This window comes from Labrus bergylta, chromosome 21 (assembly GCF_963930695.1).
Source record: "Labrus bergylta chromosome 21, fLabBer1.1, whole genome shotgun sequence".
Lineage (NCBI taxonomy): Eukaryota > Metazoa > Chordata > Actinopteri > Labriformes > Labridae > Labrus > Labrus bergylta.
The window spans coordinates 3505794-3526059 of record NC_089215.1 but is presented as its reverse complement, the minus strand read 5'-3'; the positions used below and the strand labels follow the sequence as shown (position 1 = coordinate 3526059).

The 20266-nt window shown below is 43.6% G+C and overlaps 1 protein-coding gene across 3 annotated transcripts in view; it reads left to right on the top strand.

Annotated features, from left to right (window-relative positions):
* The window catches only part of etv4 (ETS variant transcription factor 4), a 40628-nt gene that overhangs the window by 8648 nt on the left and 11714 nt on the right, over window positions 1–20266 (top strand). For all 3 annotated transcript variants that reach the window (XM_065949329.1, XM_020644975.3, XM_065949330.1), the window contains 4 exons: window positions 1601–1654; window positions 17276–17405; window positions 18953–19135; window positions 19764–20209. In XM_065949329.1, the coding sequence (XP_065805401.1) occupies window positions 1601–1654; window positions 17276–17405; window positions 18953–19135; window positions 19764–20209 (813 nt within the window). The remainder of the gene's footprint in view (window positions 1–1600; window positions 1655–17275; window positions 17406–18952; window positions 19136–19763; window positions 20210–20266) is intronic.

Sequence of the window (20266 nt, the reverse complement as noted above, 5' to 3'; positions counted from 1 at the left end):
ATGGAAGACAGAGTCCCTAACTCTTAAGGGCAGAGAGAAGTTCAATCTCTTCACAGCATTGACAGATTTCCACAGTTGTTTAGCCAGAATAGCCAGTTTCAGTCTGTCTTGATCCTTAAGATGGAACTAAAAGGAACTGACTAACGGCTGGTTGCACCCCTATGACTGTTGGTGTACAACTGTCTGAACATAAGAGGTCAAGAATGAAATCACGGGATGTATTGTATGTAGTATTATGTCAGACAAAAGATCGCCTGGGGAACAATGTAACGTACAACGTAACATACAACGTAATGTACAATGTTACGTACAACTTAATGTGTAATGTACAACACAACGTACAATGTAACGTACAATGTAACGTACAACGTAACGTACAACGTAATGTACAACGTAACGTGTAACATACAACGTAAAACGTAATGTACAATGTTACGTACAACGTAGCGTAAAACATAACGTGTAATGTACAACGTAACACATCGTAACGTAACACATCGTAACATAACACATCGTAACATAACACATCGTAACGTAACACATCGCAACGTAACCTATAACATAAAGTACAACATACAACTTGATGTACAACTTGACGTACGACGTGACGTAACACATCGTAACGTAACACATCGTAACGTAACACATCACAACGTAACCTACAACATAAAGTACAACATACAACGTGACGTACAACGTGACGTACAACGTGACGTACGACGTGACCTAACGTACGACGTGACCTAACGTACGACGTGACCTAACGTACGACGTGACGTAACGTACGACGTGACGTAACGTACGACGTGACGTGACGTAACACGACGTGACGTAACACGACATGACGTAACACGACATGACTTAACACGACATGACGTAACACGACGTGACGTAACACGACGTGACGTAACACGACGTGACGTAACACGACGTGACGTAACACGACGTGACGTAACACGACGTGACGTAACACGACGTGACGTAACACGACGTGACGTAACACGACGTGACGTAACACGACATGACTTAACACGACATGACGTAATACGACATGACGTAACACGACATGACGTAACACGACATGACGTAACACAACGCTAAGCCCAACGTAACACATTGTATCACATGACATCGTTTCGTAATCTATGACTGTAATGTATCACAGACTGTAACGGTATAATTCAGTGTGGTATCATTTTATTGAGTACAGTTTCACATCGTATATTCCATGATTTAATTTTACGGTGGAGTATCATTAAAGAACAGTACTGCATCCTATAGTATTGTATCGTATGATTTAAACTGGATTTGGATCTAAATTCTTCAGAGATCTGTAAACTGCTACAGAAACAAGCTGGCAGCTGAACATCTTTGATGCCTCTCAGGAGCTTTATGTTCTTGTGTATTGATCTCTGGGTGAACAAAGCACCGACATACTGCAAAGAAATCAGGAAGTGAAGGTCGCCTGAAAGAGGCCGAGCCTCGCTCTAATTTCAGAGAGAAGAAGGGAGGAAATGAAAGACAGAGAAAGGTCAGATTTAGTCTGAATAATAATAATACGATTTTAAAGCTGTTTTTTTCTTTTCTTTTCTTATTTCAGCTCAGGTTCCGGACAGTGATGAACAATTTGTTCCCGACTTCCACTCCGAGAACTGTGAGTACCCCACTTCCATTCACTGTATCCTTTCAATGCATGAATGTAAATGCACTGTGTGTATGTGTGTTTGTGTGCGTGTGTGTGTTTCTTTGTCTCAATGTGGTTTCCTACCAAAGGAAATCAGATTTTCTGACCATACATTGCACTGATTAGATCTTTTTCTAAATGTACATTCGATCAGGTATTCATCTACGCAGCATTCAGAGGTGTGCGTTATCATTGGCCCAAGCATGTTTCCTATTTGACGATTGGGCCTGTTCATGTAATTCCAGCTGAAGTCTGCACGTCATGAGAAAGCGAGGAAGAAACCAGCGGTTAGATTTTGTGCTGTGAGACCGCCAGGGGCTTATGTAGGGATACTCTAACCCGCTGATGTTACAGTAATCTCTTTGGCAGACAAAGCTGTGCAGAAACAGAAGGCCTAATGAGAGCCGGTCATCATGAGGTGAATTTGGGCGCAGACATTGTGTGCTGCCGTCATCCATTTGCATCCCTTTGAAAAGCTTGAATGGGTACGCCTCAGGAAACCAGTAAAAAAAATGATTCAGGGCGCAGGTACAAAGATTGGCCTTTGTGTACATCGGAAGGTGTAAAATGGAAAAAGCAAATTCCTGGGCTGCACAACTGAGCGGCTATTTGAATGCGTTTCCCTTTTCTTGTTGTGTGTCTTAACAATGGCGGTTCAGGATCTGGGTGGGTGGGGGGGGACGTGTTGCTCTACAAACACTTTTTTTTTCTGCCCCATTGAACTCGCAACGGGCTCCTCCAATCTTTTAGCCATGACTCTGAAATGGTTTTTGAACCCTAAAGAGAGCTTGAAACGCCTCCAAGAATAATCTCGAGCGCAAAGTAAAAGTGACAGCTTTCAGTTGCAGTCAAAGGCGCTTCCTTTCACTGAAGCCCCCGTGTGTGTCCTTTGTGTGTAAACATCGTGTGATTCAACCAGCTCCGCGTCACAACTGCTCGGCCGCTCGGTGACACATGCCCCCTGTGCGAGATCGTCGCTGTCTTGCCGTTCCAACAATGCGGTTGGAGGAAGCGCAGATGAACCCCGGGGCACACAGAGGTCGTGTCTACTTAACCCCACTGACCTGTCAGCCAATCAGCTGTCAGGCCTTTTGCTAACGCTTGAGCAGGGTATGATTTGCAGGGTCATGGGGGCTTCGGTTTGACGGGCAGCTCACTTATCCGCAGCAGAGACACTCCTGCTTTGACAGACAGTGTCCCCGCTGGCCTCAGTCAATAGCCGCGGAGTCCAGTAAGAGCATCTCTATTCAGCTTTGATTTATGGGAAATTGAGGCTGACAGGCGCCTATAAATATATTCATCATTGTGTCTATCAAAGGCGTACAAAGGCGTGAGTTTTCCCATGCTGAACATGAACAGAAGGCATCTGGTGTACTTTTTTAAAAAACAAGTGACTCACCTGTTTTGAAACTTTACAGCACACACAAAAAAAAAAAACACATAAAGCAAAGCTCTAATCCCAGGTGACCGGAATATAATTGAAGCTTTTATTGAAAACAGCTCCCTGGTAAAAATTAAACATTGTTGTTTACTGACTCAGGTTGTTACCTGCATGGGTGTGGTGTTGTCGGATAGAGAGAGAGAGAGAGAGAGAGAGAGAGAGAGAGAGAGAGAGAGAGAGAGGAGAGGGAGAGGAAAACAGGAAAAATAAAAAGAGTGTAACAGAGAAAGACGGGAGGCTAGAAAACAAGGGGACAAGCTGGAATGCTAGATTAGAGGAAAGAAAAGGAGGGGGCAAAAAAAAAAGGAAGGATTGTGCAATACCTGCACATCTGGTAAATCTATCTCATCTGGTCCCTCAGTTTACGGCTAACAAGCGCGCTCTGTCTGCGGGCTGCCATTGCGGGAAGGTTATGCAAACATGCAGCTTTAATGTACTCGCTGAACTTGCCCTAATAGTAATCGAGCCATTGGTGATAACATTGCACCTTTTCTTTTCTTGTTCTTCCTTTTTTTTTTTCATTGACCTTTTATGATTGGAAGAAGGATGTGATTTTTTTAATCTCGTCAAGAGAAGATGAGGATTAAAGTCGGGTGTTGACAGCACCTCAAGATTTTATCCTCGCCTGACGCTAAAGCAGTCCGACAGACTCCTTTTGTCTGTCTTTCTGCCTGCGGGGGGAAAAGAACACACGGGAGGTGTCACTCAAAATTTATGAAGCACATTTAATTAAAAATAGTTTCAACATCTTCTTTGCCTTTTTTTTTTTTTGTTTTGTGAGTTTGTCAGAAAGAAGCAGAATGTCTGAGCAGTGAGCGCTTTAGCGAGGCCCCTGCCCTGCGCTTCGAGAGCTCGTTCTTCTTTGTCCAAGTATGTTGTTTACACTTGGAGCAGCTCGAGAGATGTGACCCATTCATAAATTTTCTTCCCTGTGTGCGTAAGAGGAAGTGTGCCTCCCCCTCCCTCCCCCGCCCCCCGCTCCTTCTCTCTCTTTCAGTCCTCCGCTGCTCTCTCCTTCGCTCTTCATTCATAAAAAAGCCCTACAGTACTACAGACCCCCGCCTCTCCCTCTCTCTCCCTCTGACACCCCCTCCTCTCAGAGAGGATTCTCCAAACCCCTCCCTCCCTTCCTGTGTCTCTACAGACTAAGTCGAATTTAAAAATCTGGACTCCCCTCCCCTCCCCTTCACTCCCCTTTACCTTTTCTCTCTACCTCTCTCTTCTGCACACACAAACACACACACACATACACACACACACACACACACACACACACACACACACACACACACACACACACACACACACACTTTGAGTGTTCCAAGATGTGGACTAATCCAGCGATGTTGGAGTTGTGTGGGACGATTGTTTAGTTCTGTGCCTTACAGTAATTATATAGGAAGTTATGGCTCTATAGAACGGCGTTACAGTGCTTTCCAGAGAGTTTAGCAAAGGAGAGAAGACGAGAAAAGAGGATCAAATTAAATGTAAAAGTTTACACAAATTCTCTCAATATGGCTCCTTTTTGAAAATTAAATCTTGCTATTTTCTTCTAGATATTTACATGATATATAACTTTTTATTTCTTTGTTTTATTTGCTTTATTTGCAGCGGTTTCTCTTCTTCAAGTCTACTTCAGCATGTAGAGGCTCTGCACATTTATCTGTCATTTTATTATCTAGAACAGGACAAAACATTGTTTAATTATCCTTTCCTATAATTCCCAGGTGGTGTCTTTACATAGCTTGTTTTCTTGGGGGAAAAGAAACTAAAAGTAAAATGTATTAAGTGAATTGTTACTCAAGGCAGAGAAAAGCTGCCAGTTTTCAAAGTTTAGAGAGTAAAGGTTCATTAAAGTTTGTGTCTTTCATGCAAAAGTTGCAGAAGAGTAGAAAAAAGTTGCAGAAAAGAACCAAAGAAAAAAGGAAACGAGGAGAGACAGGAAGTCACAAAAAAAAGCAAAGGTGCAGAAACTTTGCTCTGAGAAAGTTGTCACATATGAGAGATTAGAATTTGGTCATCATTTTGAAATGTCAGGTCAGAAGTTTTACAAGAAAAAATCAAAGAAGAGGTACAAGTGACCCGGATGAACCAAAAAGCATGTGAGAAGATTGAACTTGCGTTTATTCAAATTTGTTTTTAAATGAATTACATTTCAGGTCAGGAGTTGTAGAGAAAGTCACAAAAGAAAAAAAAGGGAGGTTCCAGTAACCCAGTTGAACCAAATCCTCGCAGCAGTGCGCCTCTCTGGCTCTGTGTGTTCTGCTTTGTCATGAATTCACAGCCTTCCTCTTGTTTGGGTTGTTTTTCTCTGGATCAGAACTGGCCCAATCAGGCCCCCTTATCTGGCACATGGGACCATGGGGTGAACCCCGGCCCCTCCCTTCTCTTTCTCTTTCTCTTCTTCAACTCCCTCTCTCTCCCCCGACAGAGAAACATGCAGCTCTGTGTTCTCCACTTTCCAAAATACAGCTGCTATGCAACAAAGTGCGCAAGAAAACAGCCAGGTGCCTGCCAGATATGCATGGATACCGTCGCTCGCCCGCTCTCTCGCTCGCTCTCAGAGGGGGGGGCGGGGCTTCCTGAAAGACTGTTTGTTGCTCTGTTTTGTTTTGCTCATGGGTAAAATGCTTGATTTCTCTCTTTAAGTGAACACATGATTTCTTTTGACGGCCCCTTGTGCGCACACATAAACACACATGGCATGGTACACACACACACACACACACACACACACATACACACACACACACACACTTCAGCCATGCAGTTTTATGAATGGGCTGGTTGTGAGAGACTGGCTGAGGCAGCACATTGAGTTAAGGGGCGCAAACCTTCATTCATGACATTGGGGGGGACATAACTCAAACATTTACAACACCTAGGAGAGGTGTAGGCTTGTTTTTCTCTCATTCTTTGTCTGACTACACGTCAAGTAAGGCCTGTTTTAGTCATGCAGCTGTTGTTCGGTCGTGCAAATTTGGTTGCATTTTCCTTTTTGAGGAAATTTTGGCTTTCAAATCTTTGAATTCCCCAAAGTTTTGAGACTTCTGCTAGAATTTGGTTTTAAGGTTTGGGTTCTAAAAGAAGAATCAGCCTTAAGTTAAAGTGAGTTCACCAAGTTATTCCAGTCACCTTTAGTCCATCAGATCCACTGGAAACGGTTCGTAAAGGCTAAAACATGTGGAGTAATAGGCGTTTAACTCGCTTCCAGTGGGGAAGCAAAAAGCCGTTCTCCTGCGTGTTGATTCAGAACAGCCCTGTCAAAGCCAGGGGGGGCCGCGGGGATTTGAGCCAGGCAGCACAGCCCGAGTGTCAGCAGCATAGCTTTGTGAATGGACGGCAGTGTGTGTTTTATTACAGGAGAGCGAGGGGAGGTGTGTGTGTGTGTGTTTAGGGAAAAGAGTGAGTGTGTGTGTGTGTGTGTGTGTGTGTGTGTGTGTGTGTGTGTGTGTGATGGTCACATGTCTGCCTATGCATTACTGAGTCCGTGATGGTGAGTTTACTCCCGACAGGACAGCTCGGCTCTCTGCAGCTGGAATGTTTTCTCTGTTTCAAAGCGAGTGCAGACCAGAGAGAGAGGGGGGAACAGAGGCTGTGAAAGGGACGGGGCGAGGCCGTAAAAACAACAGTAGCATGAACTTGAAGCGACCGTTTAATAAGGACGTACTGGGGGACTGGGTAACGCGACTGCGAGAAAGTCCCAGGGAAAATCCAAGTCTAAAACATCCTGAGTCTTGTTAATATTTGCACGTACTGAAGCTGTACACAAGATGTGGATTAATGGAAATGTGGTGACTTTGGTGAAACAAAGTCAGAGGGAGAAAGAATGGTCAAAAGTGTTGTTGACAGCCTAACTTCTGGGAAATTGGTAAATGGTGCAAATCACCGCCACACCATCTTTTTCAATGATTCAAGTGGTTTTTAAATTCAATTTTATCTTTTCCCTTGTGCTATGAGGGATTTTTCGCAACATTGGGATGGGTACATTTTTGGTTTTACTTTTACATGAGTGAGCGGGGAGTAAGAGAGGGTGGCAAAAAATCTGTCTTGAGGTTTCTGCCTTGCTTTAAAGTCCTATGTTTACGTCTAAAAATCTGAACGCTTGGGAGGACTTTCCATGGAAATTAATCGCCGTTTATAAAAGCCAATAGCGTTACCCCGACCCCCCCACCATTTGATAATGTTTTCCAAAAAGTGACAAACTTGAAAGTTACCTTTAAGATAACCTTAAAACCATTTAAAAGTGAATATCAAACTTTGAGCAGCATCTGCCTCTCCCCTCAACCAAAATGTTTTTGGCTCCACAATCTTTGTGTTCAGGCCACTTTTTTGTAACTTCATAATCGAGTATTCTCCTCCAAGACAGACTCTTGTCAGGTTTACACACAGCCACTCATTTTACTTGTTATTAGTGCAACACCCCCAATGCTTTTGAGAAAAGGCAGAACATAAGCCTGCCCTGCTACCCCTTTGGAAAACAGAGAATAACTGCGCTCTCTACAGAGTCTGAGTTTTCACTCCTTTCAAAACAGCTCTGAACATTCGAGCCTTCAGATGTGGTCCGATGACACATCGTTTGAACTCGAGTGTTTCAACCCCGGCCTTGTGATCGTCTTGTGTTTCTTGCCTTCTCTGACTTTGTGGTAACAATGTCACAAATCTCCCAGATCCTGTTAGTATAGTGATTTCATAAGTGTAGCAAAAACATGAAAATCAAACTCAAGTGGCAACAAAGCAGATTTTTGCATCACTGATTTCTACTTTCACATCCCTTTTAATCCAACTCGGGCTCTTTATCGACCCACCAAATGCCAACACACGAGTGGAGGAGGTGTCTGCGGAGCGCGGCCCCGCAGTAACCTGCTGACACAGAGCGGTAGGTGTGCGAAAGCGAGCTGAGAGCCCGCGTATGACCGTATATTGATCCTCTCTGATCCGCAGGAGGAGATGGAGAGGGTTGATACATGAGTTGATAGAGATAAAGCAGAGATAAATCAGCACAGGCGGGGGAGGAGGGGGGGATGAGGGGGGGGGTCGAGATCCTGATACTGAGAGAGGGTGAAAGAATGGGGGTTGGGAGAAGATGGAGAAGGACTGAGGATGTGGCAGGTGTGCTGATAATTTCAAGGAAGGTGTCCCGACCTTTCTGTTGTTTTATCTCCTCCTGATGAATCTGATGTTGCCCTCGAAACACACATTCAGGCACGCATTGCAACAACTAGGCGAACAGATATCGAAACACTGCACACATTCAATCCCCCCCTCCACCCGCGACCCCCTGCTGAGCAGCGGGAGCTCATTATATCATTGCAGTAACAGTGTGGGGGAGGATCGATCGCCACATTAAACATTAAGAGGGGACAGCTATATTGGGGGGGCTGAGGGATCGAGAGTGAGGAGTCAATATTGTGCCAGATTAATTACATCCACCCCACGCCTGTGACGGCCCGTCCCTCTCGCTGCACATGTCCCGGGACAGGGATGTATTGTATCGGCCTCACTAAACAGCAATGGAGGGAGTGAGATTTATGGACGGTCAATGGCCATTTATATAAAAGCCGACGCGGCACAATTGAAAGTGAAGTGGACAATGGGGAAAACGGTGAGATGTCGAGATGTCGAGGCATTTAGCGATTAAAAAATTGTGATCCATTGAGGATACAAAAAACCAAGAAAATGTGACGAGTAGAGAAAACTGAGATAACCAAGTCAAACTGGCATATCAACTGGTGCAATGTTTGGATGTTAACCTGCAAGGAGGATCGGAGGCTGGGGGTACTAGCACTCCGCCACACTAGGCCAAATTACATCGTTTACCTCTGATAATTCTTAATAGATTATGCTCAATTGTGACTGTTTTCTGAGTAATTTCTTACTTCAAGAGTTGGCTGATCTCAAATCTGTGGATAGGAAATAAGTCACTAGGAACATCCCTTCCAGTGACAGTCTAAAAAGTTGCTTCAATTAGGGCCATTTTTTATATATCTCGAAGTTTGAGTAAAAAGTGTTCCTGATGATTAAAGATTTGATGACGATTACATAAAGGCATTTTAACTAATTACTGTATATCCTTGAGTGCCTGAAGACATCCCTCTCCTAAAGAATACATTAGGATTCTTTCTCTAGTACCAATGTCGAGTTCATCGAGACGATTCAATGTCCACTCAGAGAAAAAGCTGAATTCTTGTTAAGACAAGAACGTTTCCCATCCTTTCAAACACTTTGTGATCTATTTCCAGTCTACAGGAGGGAAGTGAAACTTTGATGTTTGCAAAAAAGCAAACCTTTCCCATGATGGGTGTCATTCACATCGACATCCTGTTGGCCAACCCAACATGATGAAGAACCCTCAACTGGCATTTATGAGAAGGATTACAGTTCTGTTACAGCCAATCATCTGTCTCGCTGATACAAGCGTTCTTTCCATCAATGTCGTTCGGCTTGTTTGGCAGGTATCTGACAACCATTCTTTAAATATTCAAGGAGGCTGAACCATTATCAGATGGGAGAGGACGACCTGTAAATCAGATAGAGCAGATACTAATGGACGCAACACTCCCAGCTCCCCGAGCAGACAGACAGACGGACAGATACTGAAGCTGCTCTCAGGCCAGATGAGGATGAGCCTGTCAGTTCTCTCTCTCTCTCTCTCTCTCTCTCTCTCTCTCTCTCTCTCTCTCTCTCTCTCTCTCTCTCTCTCTGTGTCTTCCTGATTGTTCAGTGACCTGAGAAGCGCACACACATGTCCAGCACATGTTTCCATGCATCAGTGGAATGACTGGATACACTGTGCAGTCAAAGCCGTCTGGATCATATTGTATCGCCCTCGCTTCCCTTTCCTTCTCTCGCCCTCTATATCACATGGTTCTGAATTTTTCCACTGAACTATAACCTATACAAAGATAAAACACAGTAAATTAACCACTGAAACTTCTTATGCCATGGAACATACAATTTAACCCTTTTTAGATCACGCCCAATAGACCCTTTTTAAAACAGTTTGAAACCGAAATACCCTTCAAACTTTGAAGTTCAGCGTCATGTGTAAATCCCAAGAATTGCCCAAAAATATTAGCAATTAGCATCCTTTCAACTGCGAAACATTTTTTATCAGGTTTGAGTTCGAGATGATTGTAAAGAATTTCTTACTATAACCACAAACAAATAATAGGAATAGCCGACGACAGCGATTCGGCTGTTTACACGGCGCGTTAGCTTTGTTTGCAGGTTATTATTGACCGCTGCGGGTGTTTGGCTTTGATTGCGGTTGGCTATTTTCCACTTTGGAGGTTCTTACGGGCCGTTAAAGATCCATTATTTGTTCAGCAACACCAGAGGCTGCTACACCTCAATGGTCTTGAGAATTTGTGTTAGCAGCAAAATTAGCCTTTAGGACTCGATTTTCTAAAAGTTCTTAGTGACTCTTAACTCATTGAGTCTCTCAAGTTTCATAACAACATTGTGGGTTTTTTTTACTATTTAAAGCCGAGGTTTCAGAGGTTTTAGGCTTTTTATTTCTCGGTGAAATTAAAAAGTTCATGCCCTCACTTTGCGGCTCAGAAAATCGGTCACTTGTGCTGTCATCTTTTTTATTTAACCTCTAAATGGTTATTGCCAATTCAAAACCAAGGCTACAGGCTTAGAAATAGCATCCACACTTGGTCTTAGAAAGCTTGACATACCACTGGGTCTAGAACTTTAAAATAACCATTAAAGTATAGGTTCTGTCCAACTCAGTGCATGTGTTGACAGTCTGATACTTTAAAATTACACTGTTGCTGTTCCCCATTATGCCTCCCTCTTACCACAATGGCGACATGTATTCAGCTGAGGAACTAATGTCATTTGCAACCCATGTGAATCAATAGTCTCCTTTTTAACCTTTAAACCCTTGTGGCATAATTGGCATTCTTGTTTTTATTGATTTGCCACCAAACAAGGGTGGAGATCCAGCAGGTGTAACTTACTGTATGGCAGCTTTCTTTGAGTGCAAAACCAACCGAGGCCTCGAGTCGCGAGAAGAACCACATGTAAAAAACATATCCATGAGACAAAAACCAGATCTTCAGAGAGATGTTTTTAAGAGTACGACTTGAATCCTATTTGTACGATTGGACCCATTAAGAGTGTATTTACATTACCGTGACATGTCCTAAGCTTTAGCGGGGAATCCAGTCACCTCATTTGACATTGGGGTTGATGTCCCATGAGTTATCGTGAGCACGTCTGTCATGTCATGTGCTGCAGACTTCCAGAGGCTTAAGACTTGGCCAAGTAACACATAAACATACAGAGTAAGACTCTCCAGATCCATGGCTGTCTCAGGGCTGGATTTCCCTACGCCAGAGCCTTTAATGGTAGGAAATACTCTGTCCAAAATAAAAGAAGATGGGAGGGGGGGAGTTTGTGGTGAGGTCTGGCCGACTGCTTAAAACAACTCATTCAAAAGTTATAACAAAAAAATTGGATTTTATAGATATTCACTGGATATGTCTCTTTAGGAGATGATTCAAAACCGTAAAGCTCTTCCTGATAACTTTTCCAATAACGAATAAAAAGCAATAATCATCAGACCGTGGATTTATTGATGTTGAGACCATATTCTGGATGCTTTTAAAAACATTTCCAACACAGTTTCAGTATGAACACTTCTCTACTTTAATGCCAATCCAAGTTAGTAAAATGTGTCTTAACTGTGAAAATGTTCCAACAAGAACAGTAATACAAAAAGTAAACCGAAACCTTCATAACACATGCACTCCTGAAAATGTTACTCACACATGCACCTCACAGCAGGAGTATTTCACCGTTGGACAGAAGGGGGGGGGGGTCTCAAGAGTCTGGACATGGCGTAAAAAGATGGCGCTAAAGTGGCAAATGAAGCAACAGAGCTGGATATTAAGACAGTTTCAGAGCTTGACTACATGCAAGATGATCCCACCGGTCACTCACTGTCATGTGAGTGACCTCCCTATACCCCGGGCACTCGCTGCCGAATTTTCCTGCATATTTGCTGCTGGTAGAAAAAAAGTCGATGTGACAAAAGTTCCTCTGCTTGTTCACACATGCAGCTTCTTTGGAAATTTTCTGATAATCCTCAGGAGTTTTGTGCATGTGTGAAAACACCTCTGTACAACAATTTTCAACAAAAATCAAGCAGCAGGCTATATGTTCAAAACTAAGAAGAATGAAGTTCATAATTATTCCTATGACTCGTCCACTTCTCAACAACTATAACCCAAATATCCACACAGTGAGCTAACCTATTCTAATTTACAATTTTAAAAAAAGCGTAAAATTCTGAACTTTCATTAAGATAAATTTAATTTCAAAACTGTATTAATGTATTACAACCATGCTTTTTAATATGCAAACCTTGTTTTCTGGATCTATAGTATCAGGGCTGGTTGTGTTTTTTTAGGAATCTCAGAGGAATCCAATAATGTTTCCTGACGTGTTCACACTACCTCCTCCGTGTGGCTCAGCTGAGGGGCCCATTGTGTAAAGTAGTGTGTGTGTATGGAGTGTGTGTGCTGGGGGTTGCCATCTCCTTCTCTTACGATTTGTTTGTGGTGGGTGTCTGTTGAATAGGACACTACCCCCCCACCCCCCCATGTAATGATCCCTCTACTTCCTAAAGCACTCAACCATGACCATCACCTTTCACCCCGCGCCCTCCCCCCTCAAAGAGCTAACATTTACATATGTAAAAGTCCATCTCCACCCTGTCTTCAGCTGAGGGTCATCTCTATACGCAGGGCTCAGAATAGGGTGTGAAAGGGCGGCGGTGAAGAATACAGCAAAATAAGGAAGGAGGAGATACGACAAGTTTGGAGTGAGGAGGAACCCTTTGACCTTATCAGTGTAGGGGGTGCTGGGAATCTGCCACGGATCACCCAACGCTGAAGGAGAAAGTGCACACATTCAACACTCACAGGCATACACACGCTTTCCTGTGCAGGCTTCTGCTCTACCTCAAAAAACGGTCTGCTTTTCCAATCCTGCATCGACTGTGTACTGTATATGTCTTTTCACTTCTAAACACCTTTCAGGTCCTTCACGCTCTGCGCTGAAGTTCACGAACCGATCACCCCCCCCCCCCCGCCCCTCGCCGTAGAGAAGACACTCTTGAAAGGGTGATGTAACATTCAACAAAGCAGTTAACAGGAGGGCCGTGTTGCCCTGAACAAAAGCAGGAAGAGAAGGGAACCTGTAGATCGTAACTCTCACTGGATCCGTTTACAAGACTGCCACCTCCGTGTAAACCAAAGCAGCAGATTTGACATCATTCAGACGGGAGGATTTACTGTAATATACCGGAGAGTTCGGAATACTTGGTGGAGAGCAGAGTTTGTTTTAGGGATCACTCTTGGAACTTGGAGATAAATTATTATCAAATTTCTGTTGTTCCCCACTCTGGCAGCCTTGCTTTTCTCCAGGCTGAACGTCGTAAAATCCTTAGTATCGATTGGGGTGAAATTTGGTACAAATATTGGTGGTCCACAGGGGATGTATTCTTATGAGTTTGGCAATTCCCTAATTTTAAAATCGTGCACCTATATCACTTAAAGATATGCAGGGAAGCATCTCAACATTCACCTGACAAATGATCTCATGAAAACTGACATACATAGTCACCAGATGAAATTGGTGACCATTTTGCTTTACTTTTGCCCCACTTAAGGGTTTATGTTTGATTCTTTTAGCAAATTACAATTAAATTTGGTTTAGTTTTTCTTGTCCCTCTTAGGATAATAACTTTGGATATCATCTGACCTTTCCCTAGAAATTCCTTTTTGCAGACTCTACTGTGCTTCATGCTAGGTGATAATTGGGGAATATTTGCACTTAACAAGCTAAACCAAGCCAATGAGCATGGTATTTATTTTATATATCTGCCTGTTCTTTACGGCATTGCAAATGTGGAAGCCTACTGACTTTAGCGCTTAGCTCAAAATGCTACTTCACCTTAGGCGCAAACACCTTACTTTTCCTGCAGTTTATCCTAACACACAAAGAAGGTTTTTTTCCTACCAAACCCCCTAAAACAGTGACTTTGTCTAAAGTACCACTTGACCAATTTGAATCTCACCTCTCAGGGATTGCATGTAGCTTACAGTTAAACTTCGACCTTGGCCCAAACAGTCTCAAACACTGTGGTTCAAACAGAGAAGTCTCCTTTTTGCTGTCCTGCGTTTGTAGTATTTTGTGCAACTTAGCAACCAACTGCAGAGCAGACAGCTTCCTGTTAACGGTGGTACAGTGGAGTGTTTCTGAAATGCTTGTTTGGAAAGGGATTACTTCATTTTAAATTGTTTAAACGGTTTTTTTTAAAACAGCCTCTGCTAGCACGACTGTAGCCTCTAAGTCTTGCCCAAATGTATTTATTCATGACAATCGAATTCAGATTTCAAGATCAAAGTCTGTGGAGTTTTGTGATTTTCTCCTTGGCTCAGTGATCAATAGCTTTTTAGATTGGCGTAGCCTTGTTTGACAAATTGTTTATCAGAGCAGCAACCATCAACTCCTAATCGGAAACGGATGCAACATATCAGATTTGCAATCGCAGGCAAATATACAAACACAAAACACTGCCTGGTGTTCATTTACCAAATTAATCTAAATTCTAGAAGGTCATACATAAATGACTGCGGCAAAGACACACACAAACCCCTCCATATGCCGTCTGACGCCGATCCCAGGCCGGACTTTTTGAAACAGAACATCCTCGTAAACCGGGAGCCACATCAAGGGCTAAATTGCTGCCAATCACATTAGTGTCTCCACTTGGCTGCACTCTGAGTGTACGCTCTCTGAGGATTGTTTGCAGTTCATGACCATGGCAGAGAAAGGGGGGAAAAGACAAACACAGTAGTATTATTGGAGCGGCGGTCATGTGCCACCCCTCTGTGTACTCGCTCGCAGACGAGCTGTCGGGAGACTCAGAGGAGGCTGGAATCCCATCGTGTCTGTCTGGGAAATCTGGGTAAATGCTCTCTAATCCTGTTTGATCTCCTCTAAAGCCAACGCTTCCTCACCTGCCTGCCTGCCATGGGAGAGTGAGCCCCGGGCCAAAAATAGGAAGGTTATGACGATGAGTGGCACGGTTTTGATTGTCGGGCTCAGTTTTGTTTTTTGGTTTTTTATATATAATCGCAATCTCAATGCAGGCGGATCCAAGAAAAGCTACTTTTTACAGCACAAATACCAGAAAAATAAACAAATTTCACAATACAAGATTCAGTGGGTGTTCATGAATGACAACCCAGTAAAGCTGTGTGAGCATAGAGACTTGCTCAATCCCATTTTGAATTCCTATTGAAGAGAATATGTGTATTTTAGAAGATACAAAAAGAGGAAGACTTAAGAAAGAAGAAGAATTTTGTTAATGCTAAAAATAGCTGAAAATGAAACCAAGAGATTAATCTTAAAAGGGTTTATTTTTTTGCTTTCTAAAGCCATTTTAGACATTTCCTAAAACAAGTTTCCTGGAAATTTCAAGAAAAATAGCTGCACTGTGAAATCTTCCTGTGTTGCACAGTGCACGGAGATCTCACTGGTGGCACACTATGGTCATGTGCTGGTCACACTAAATAAACTTCAACACCCCCCGCTTCCTTTAGTGAATTTTACCTGAATATTTCCTGCTGTGTTCTCACGTCAGCTCACCCTGACTTCATGCGGAAAATGCAGAAGGTGGCTGGCAGGAAAAAATCTGGATAAAGTCAGGGTGAAAAATTCTGCTGATGGCCCTAAAAAATTCAAGAAGTTTTCAGGAATTTTGTGTAAAGCACTACAAGATGCTGTATGCTCACATTTTCAAGGTTTATAAAACTGTCCTTATGTCGATCATTATCTTTTTGGGAATGCACCCGAACAATTCAGCATGAATAGAAACAGTTTTAAATCTGTGCTTTTTATTCAAAGACTTTTTGTACTTGGAGCTGAGTTCATCCGTCTTGATCCTGACTGTCACAGCAGATCCTCAAGGTCCTTCGTGGTTTGGTCCGCTTTATTCTTCTTCCTTCATTTTTTTTTTCACTTTCATTCTCTCGCCTCAGTAAAACAGAAGATTCCAGCTTCATTCAGTCAGACAGACATTTTTTTTACTGCTCCTTTTTTTGTGAATGGACGGCGGTATGTAATTACCTGGGCTGAGCTTTCAGTGTGGCCCGCTCCGTCAGCTCCACACCCACTGCACACACACACACACGTATGCACTTTTCAGCATATGTGCACACAGATTGCCAAGATTTCTAATACGCACACACACACACACACATGCAATCTCACACTTGTGCACACACACATAAATACAGGCCTCCCCAGCTGGAAGTGCACAGCTGCTGCTGTTTACCCTGTCGGGACCAGAAAAACATCCTGTACAGTTCTCCGGGTGAAAACCTCCCCTCACATAATAAACACAAGCCCTCGGCACAGTTTGAAGCTCCACTTTGGGTGGTTTCTGTGGCCGTCGAGGCAAAGGTCCCCTCCAGCAGTGCAACTTGATGGACAGTTTGGCGAGCTGGAGATTAAGCGGATGCCTCTGAGGGGTAAAATCAAACTGGAACATGTTGCTTAAAAAATATGAAGTTAGAAAATCAAAAATGACTCTTTTCTTCTTCCTAACTGAAAAAGCCAAAAGCAAAACTTGTGGCCAACATCTGGATACCAATAGGAAAGAATGCCAAACACAGAACTGGGGGTGTATATGCTGTTCCAACAGAGGTGTGACACTCGCTTTCATCAGTGTGCAGACATCTCTCTGGCCCGTAGACTTGTTTACCTTCAGAGCTCGACTTTGACAGAGGAAGTTTTGGCTGCTGTTGTGTCTGGAGGAGTGAAGAAAAGTGGGCGAGGACGCTTTGGGCTGCTGGAATGCAGTCGTGTGTGAGCGTGTGTGTTTCTTTTGCCGTTCTTGTTCTCGTCTAGTGGGTGTTTATACGCGTCTGTCCACTGCCCTGTGTTTTGTATAGATGACAGTCACTTAAGCATTTTGGCTGGCACATAAAAGAGATTCCTGTGCAGACAGAAGTATTTGCGTTTGGCCTCTTTCAGCCTAATGACGGTAGTATCGGGGAAGGGCTGAATGAGAAGAAGAATACACAAAAAGCTGATCTCTCTGTGTGTCCTGTGTGTCTTTACAGCGGTGGCATTTCACAGCCCGCCAGTCACCATCAAGAAGGAGCCGCAGAGCCCGGGATCCGACCCCAGCCAGTCCTGTAGCCACAAGCAGAGCTTCAGCTACCCCAGCGGAGAGCAGTGCCTTTATGCCAGGTACACCAGGTTCTTCTCAGACCCCAAACCCCTTTGAGATGTTCCACTGAACCAGAGCACCCACATTACTAATCCAAAAGAACAACATGTCTGACTTGTCTTCAGTGTTTTATAGTCTTCAATATGTTTTCTGAGATATCCATCCCCAAGATTTTGCCTCAATCCCGATATGTGAAGGTGAATGGAATATTGGTTTTGTTGCTTTAACTAAATAAAAAAATCAACCAATAAGCAAAACAAACAAACATATAGTCCTCCAGGTTTAACCTTACAAAACAGATTGTTTCCTCAGAAATGAAGACAGAGGGGCGACGGTAGCCTAGTGGTTATCGCAAGCACCCCGATGTGCAGAGCCTATAGTCCTCCAAGCGGGCGGCCCGGGTCCAAAACCGACCTGTGGCACCTTCTCAATCCGCCCGGATTTCTGACTCTTTCCACTCTCCTATCTAAATGAAATACATTTTTTTTAAAAGCAAGAAGTAAAGACAGAATATGTAAGAAATGGACGTTGCCACTTTTAGAGAAAAGTGAAGAAAGAGGTGATTCCTCTGGTGACAGAATTTTGAATAGAAGTCAATGAGAAACTGAGCCTACTTAACGCTTGATTTAAAGTAAAGTTTTTCCCAATGAGTTTCATGGTCAAGTACAGTTTAAGTGTCTACGGTACATCATGACGGTCACTTTCTAAATAACGATCCCGTTTAGAGTCAAACATATGACTCAGCAGAGTGTGATGTGATTGACAGCTTTTTGTCACAGTGTCCTCTAAACTCGGAGGGAGGCGTAGCGACTTGTATCCACCGTTTTGTCCAAATATGGTCACTCCTAGCTCCCCGAAAAAATAAAGATGGTGACCTCAGAAACAGCCAAATTCCAGGATTCAAAGTGGTAGAGTCATGACTTCTGGACGTCTATGTCCACTATGGTATCAACTTCTACTCACCAAAAATAAGGTTATTTTACAACACTTACAAACAAATCACTGCTCATCCTCTCTATGAGGAGGCAGTGACAGATCACTCACAACAAATACCATCAAAGCTATCTGCACACCTGGATATATGATCAATGTATTATTGGTATTGCATAGTGACATGGTTTTACTTATAAAGGGGGTTCATGTCACTATTTTCTCAGACCCGGGTTAGGTTCTGGTCTTTGCTCTTAGTTTTGGTTCCTAGATAAGAGCAAAGAAGAGGCTTGTCATTTCCTCTCCTCATGTCTTGCCTCTACCAGGCTTCCTTTATTTTAACATTGTTCAAATTGTATTATAGCACAGATTCATAAGCAGGATTTATTACCACTCTGGTAAAAAAAAAAAAAAAATGTCAGTAAATATGCAAAGGGTTGAGAAGAGGAAACAAAACGACTTCACCCCCCCCCCCCCCCCCCCCCCCCCCACCACATGCTATTGACCACTCAACCTCTGACCATTAGGATGTTTGTTGTATTGACTGAAAATAACTTATCAGCCCCTCCCCGGCTGACCCTGTTGTTGTTTTCATCAGTCTTCATACATGTATGCATGTCCTCTTCATGTGTTGCAGTGCCTATGAGCAGAAAAGGGCTGCAGGAGGAGCCAAGAGCTCCTGCCCGGGGACCCCCATGTCTCCCATGCAGCAGCATTACTCCCCTAAACCCGCCACGGCCGGACGGCCAGACGCCGGCTACATGAACCCCGCCGCCACCTCCCAGCCACTGCCTAGCAACAGTTACCCCGTCAACCCCAGGTGATTGACAGCTGCGTTCTCATGCAAAGACGTCCTGTGATTATCCAGGGCAGTGAGTGGTGTGTGTAAGCATGGAGAGGGACAGTACAGGCAGTAGCTAATGATAAGGATTTTACCGTACATGTGTTGTTTATATGATCACATTACCAGTTTAGTTTTTATAAAAAATTTTGAGTTTGTACAAGGAACATTTTAAAAACTGTCAAAGGTTTGGTATGACCTTTTTGTTTTATTCTAATGAAATTAATTTATGAGCTGCACTCAAACAAACAAACAAGACACAAGTATACTGGAAGTATATTAATATCACAGATAGAATGGACTATTTTATCAAAGAAGAAACTTTTTCAAAGAGGTTCTTTAAAGTAGTATTACTTCCTTTACAAACAAGCAAAAGTCCTACATAACAGAAGCTGAGGAGAGATTATTTTACCATCAATAAAATCTAATAAAAGTGTCAAGACTATCCAGTAACATGAGTGAAAATGTGGAGCCTAGACACGATGTATTTATTCTTAAAGCTGCAGATCACATATATTCAGAATGAATAGTTTGTTGTTTATGAAGGCTGTTTGTTTATTTGGATTCTGCAGGATGGTGTAATAAGCTGTTGTGTCTAACATCTCAGTTCCAGGTATCAGGGCGCCTCAGGAGAACCCATTTGCCCCCAGTTCCCTCCACCGGGGCAGGCCTTTCAGCGCATGCCATCTGCCCCTGCTGGACATGGAGGCAGTGGGTCAGGTGGAGGTGGAGGACCAGGGGGTGGAGGAGGAGGAGGAGGAGGAGGAGGTGGAGGTTATCACCGGCAGCACTCGGACCCCTGCATGCCGTACCTGCAGCAGAGCTTTAAGCAGGAGTACATGGACCCGCTGTACGAGCGGGCGGCTCACATGGCGGGACCGGGACACCGGAGCGGGCCGGGACACGGACAAGGACCTCACCCCCATCCCCACCAACACCAACACCAACACCCTCACCCCCATCCACATCCGCACTCACACCCGCTCCCACACAGGTTCCCACCAGCCCACATGATGGTGAAGCAGGAGCCGACAGACTACACCTACGAACCCGGTGAGTGGTTTAGACGATATTTAGGTTTGTCTTTTGAATGAGTTTGAAGTTCTAATT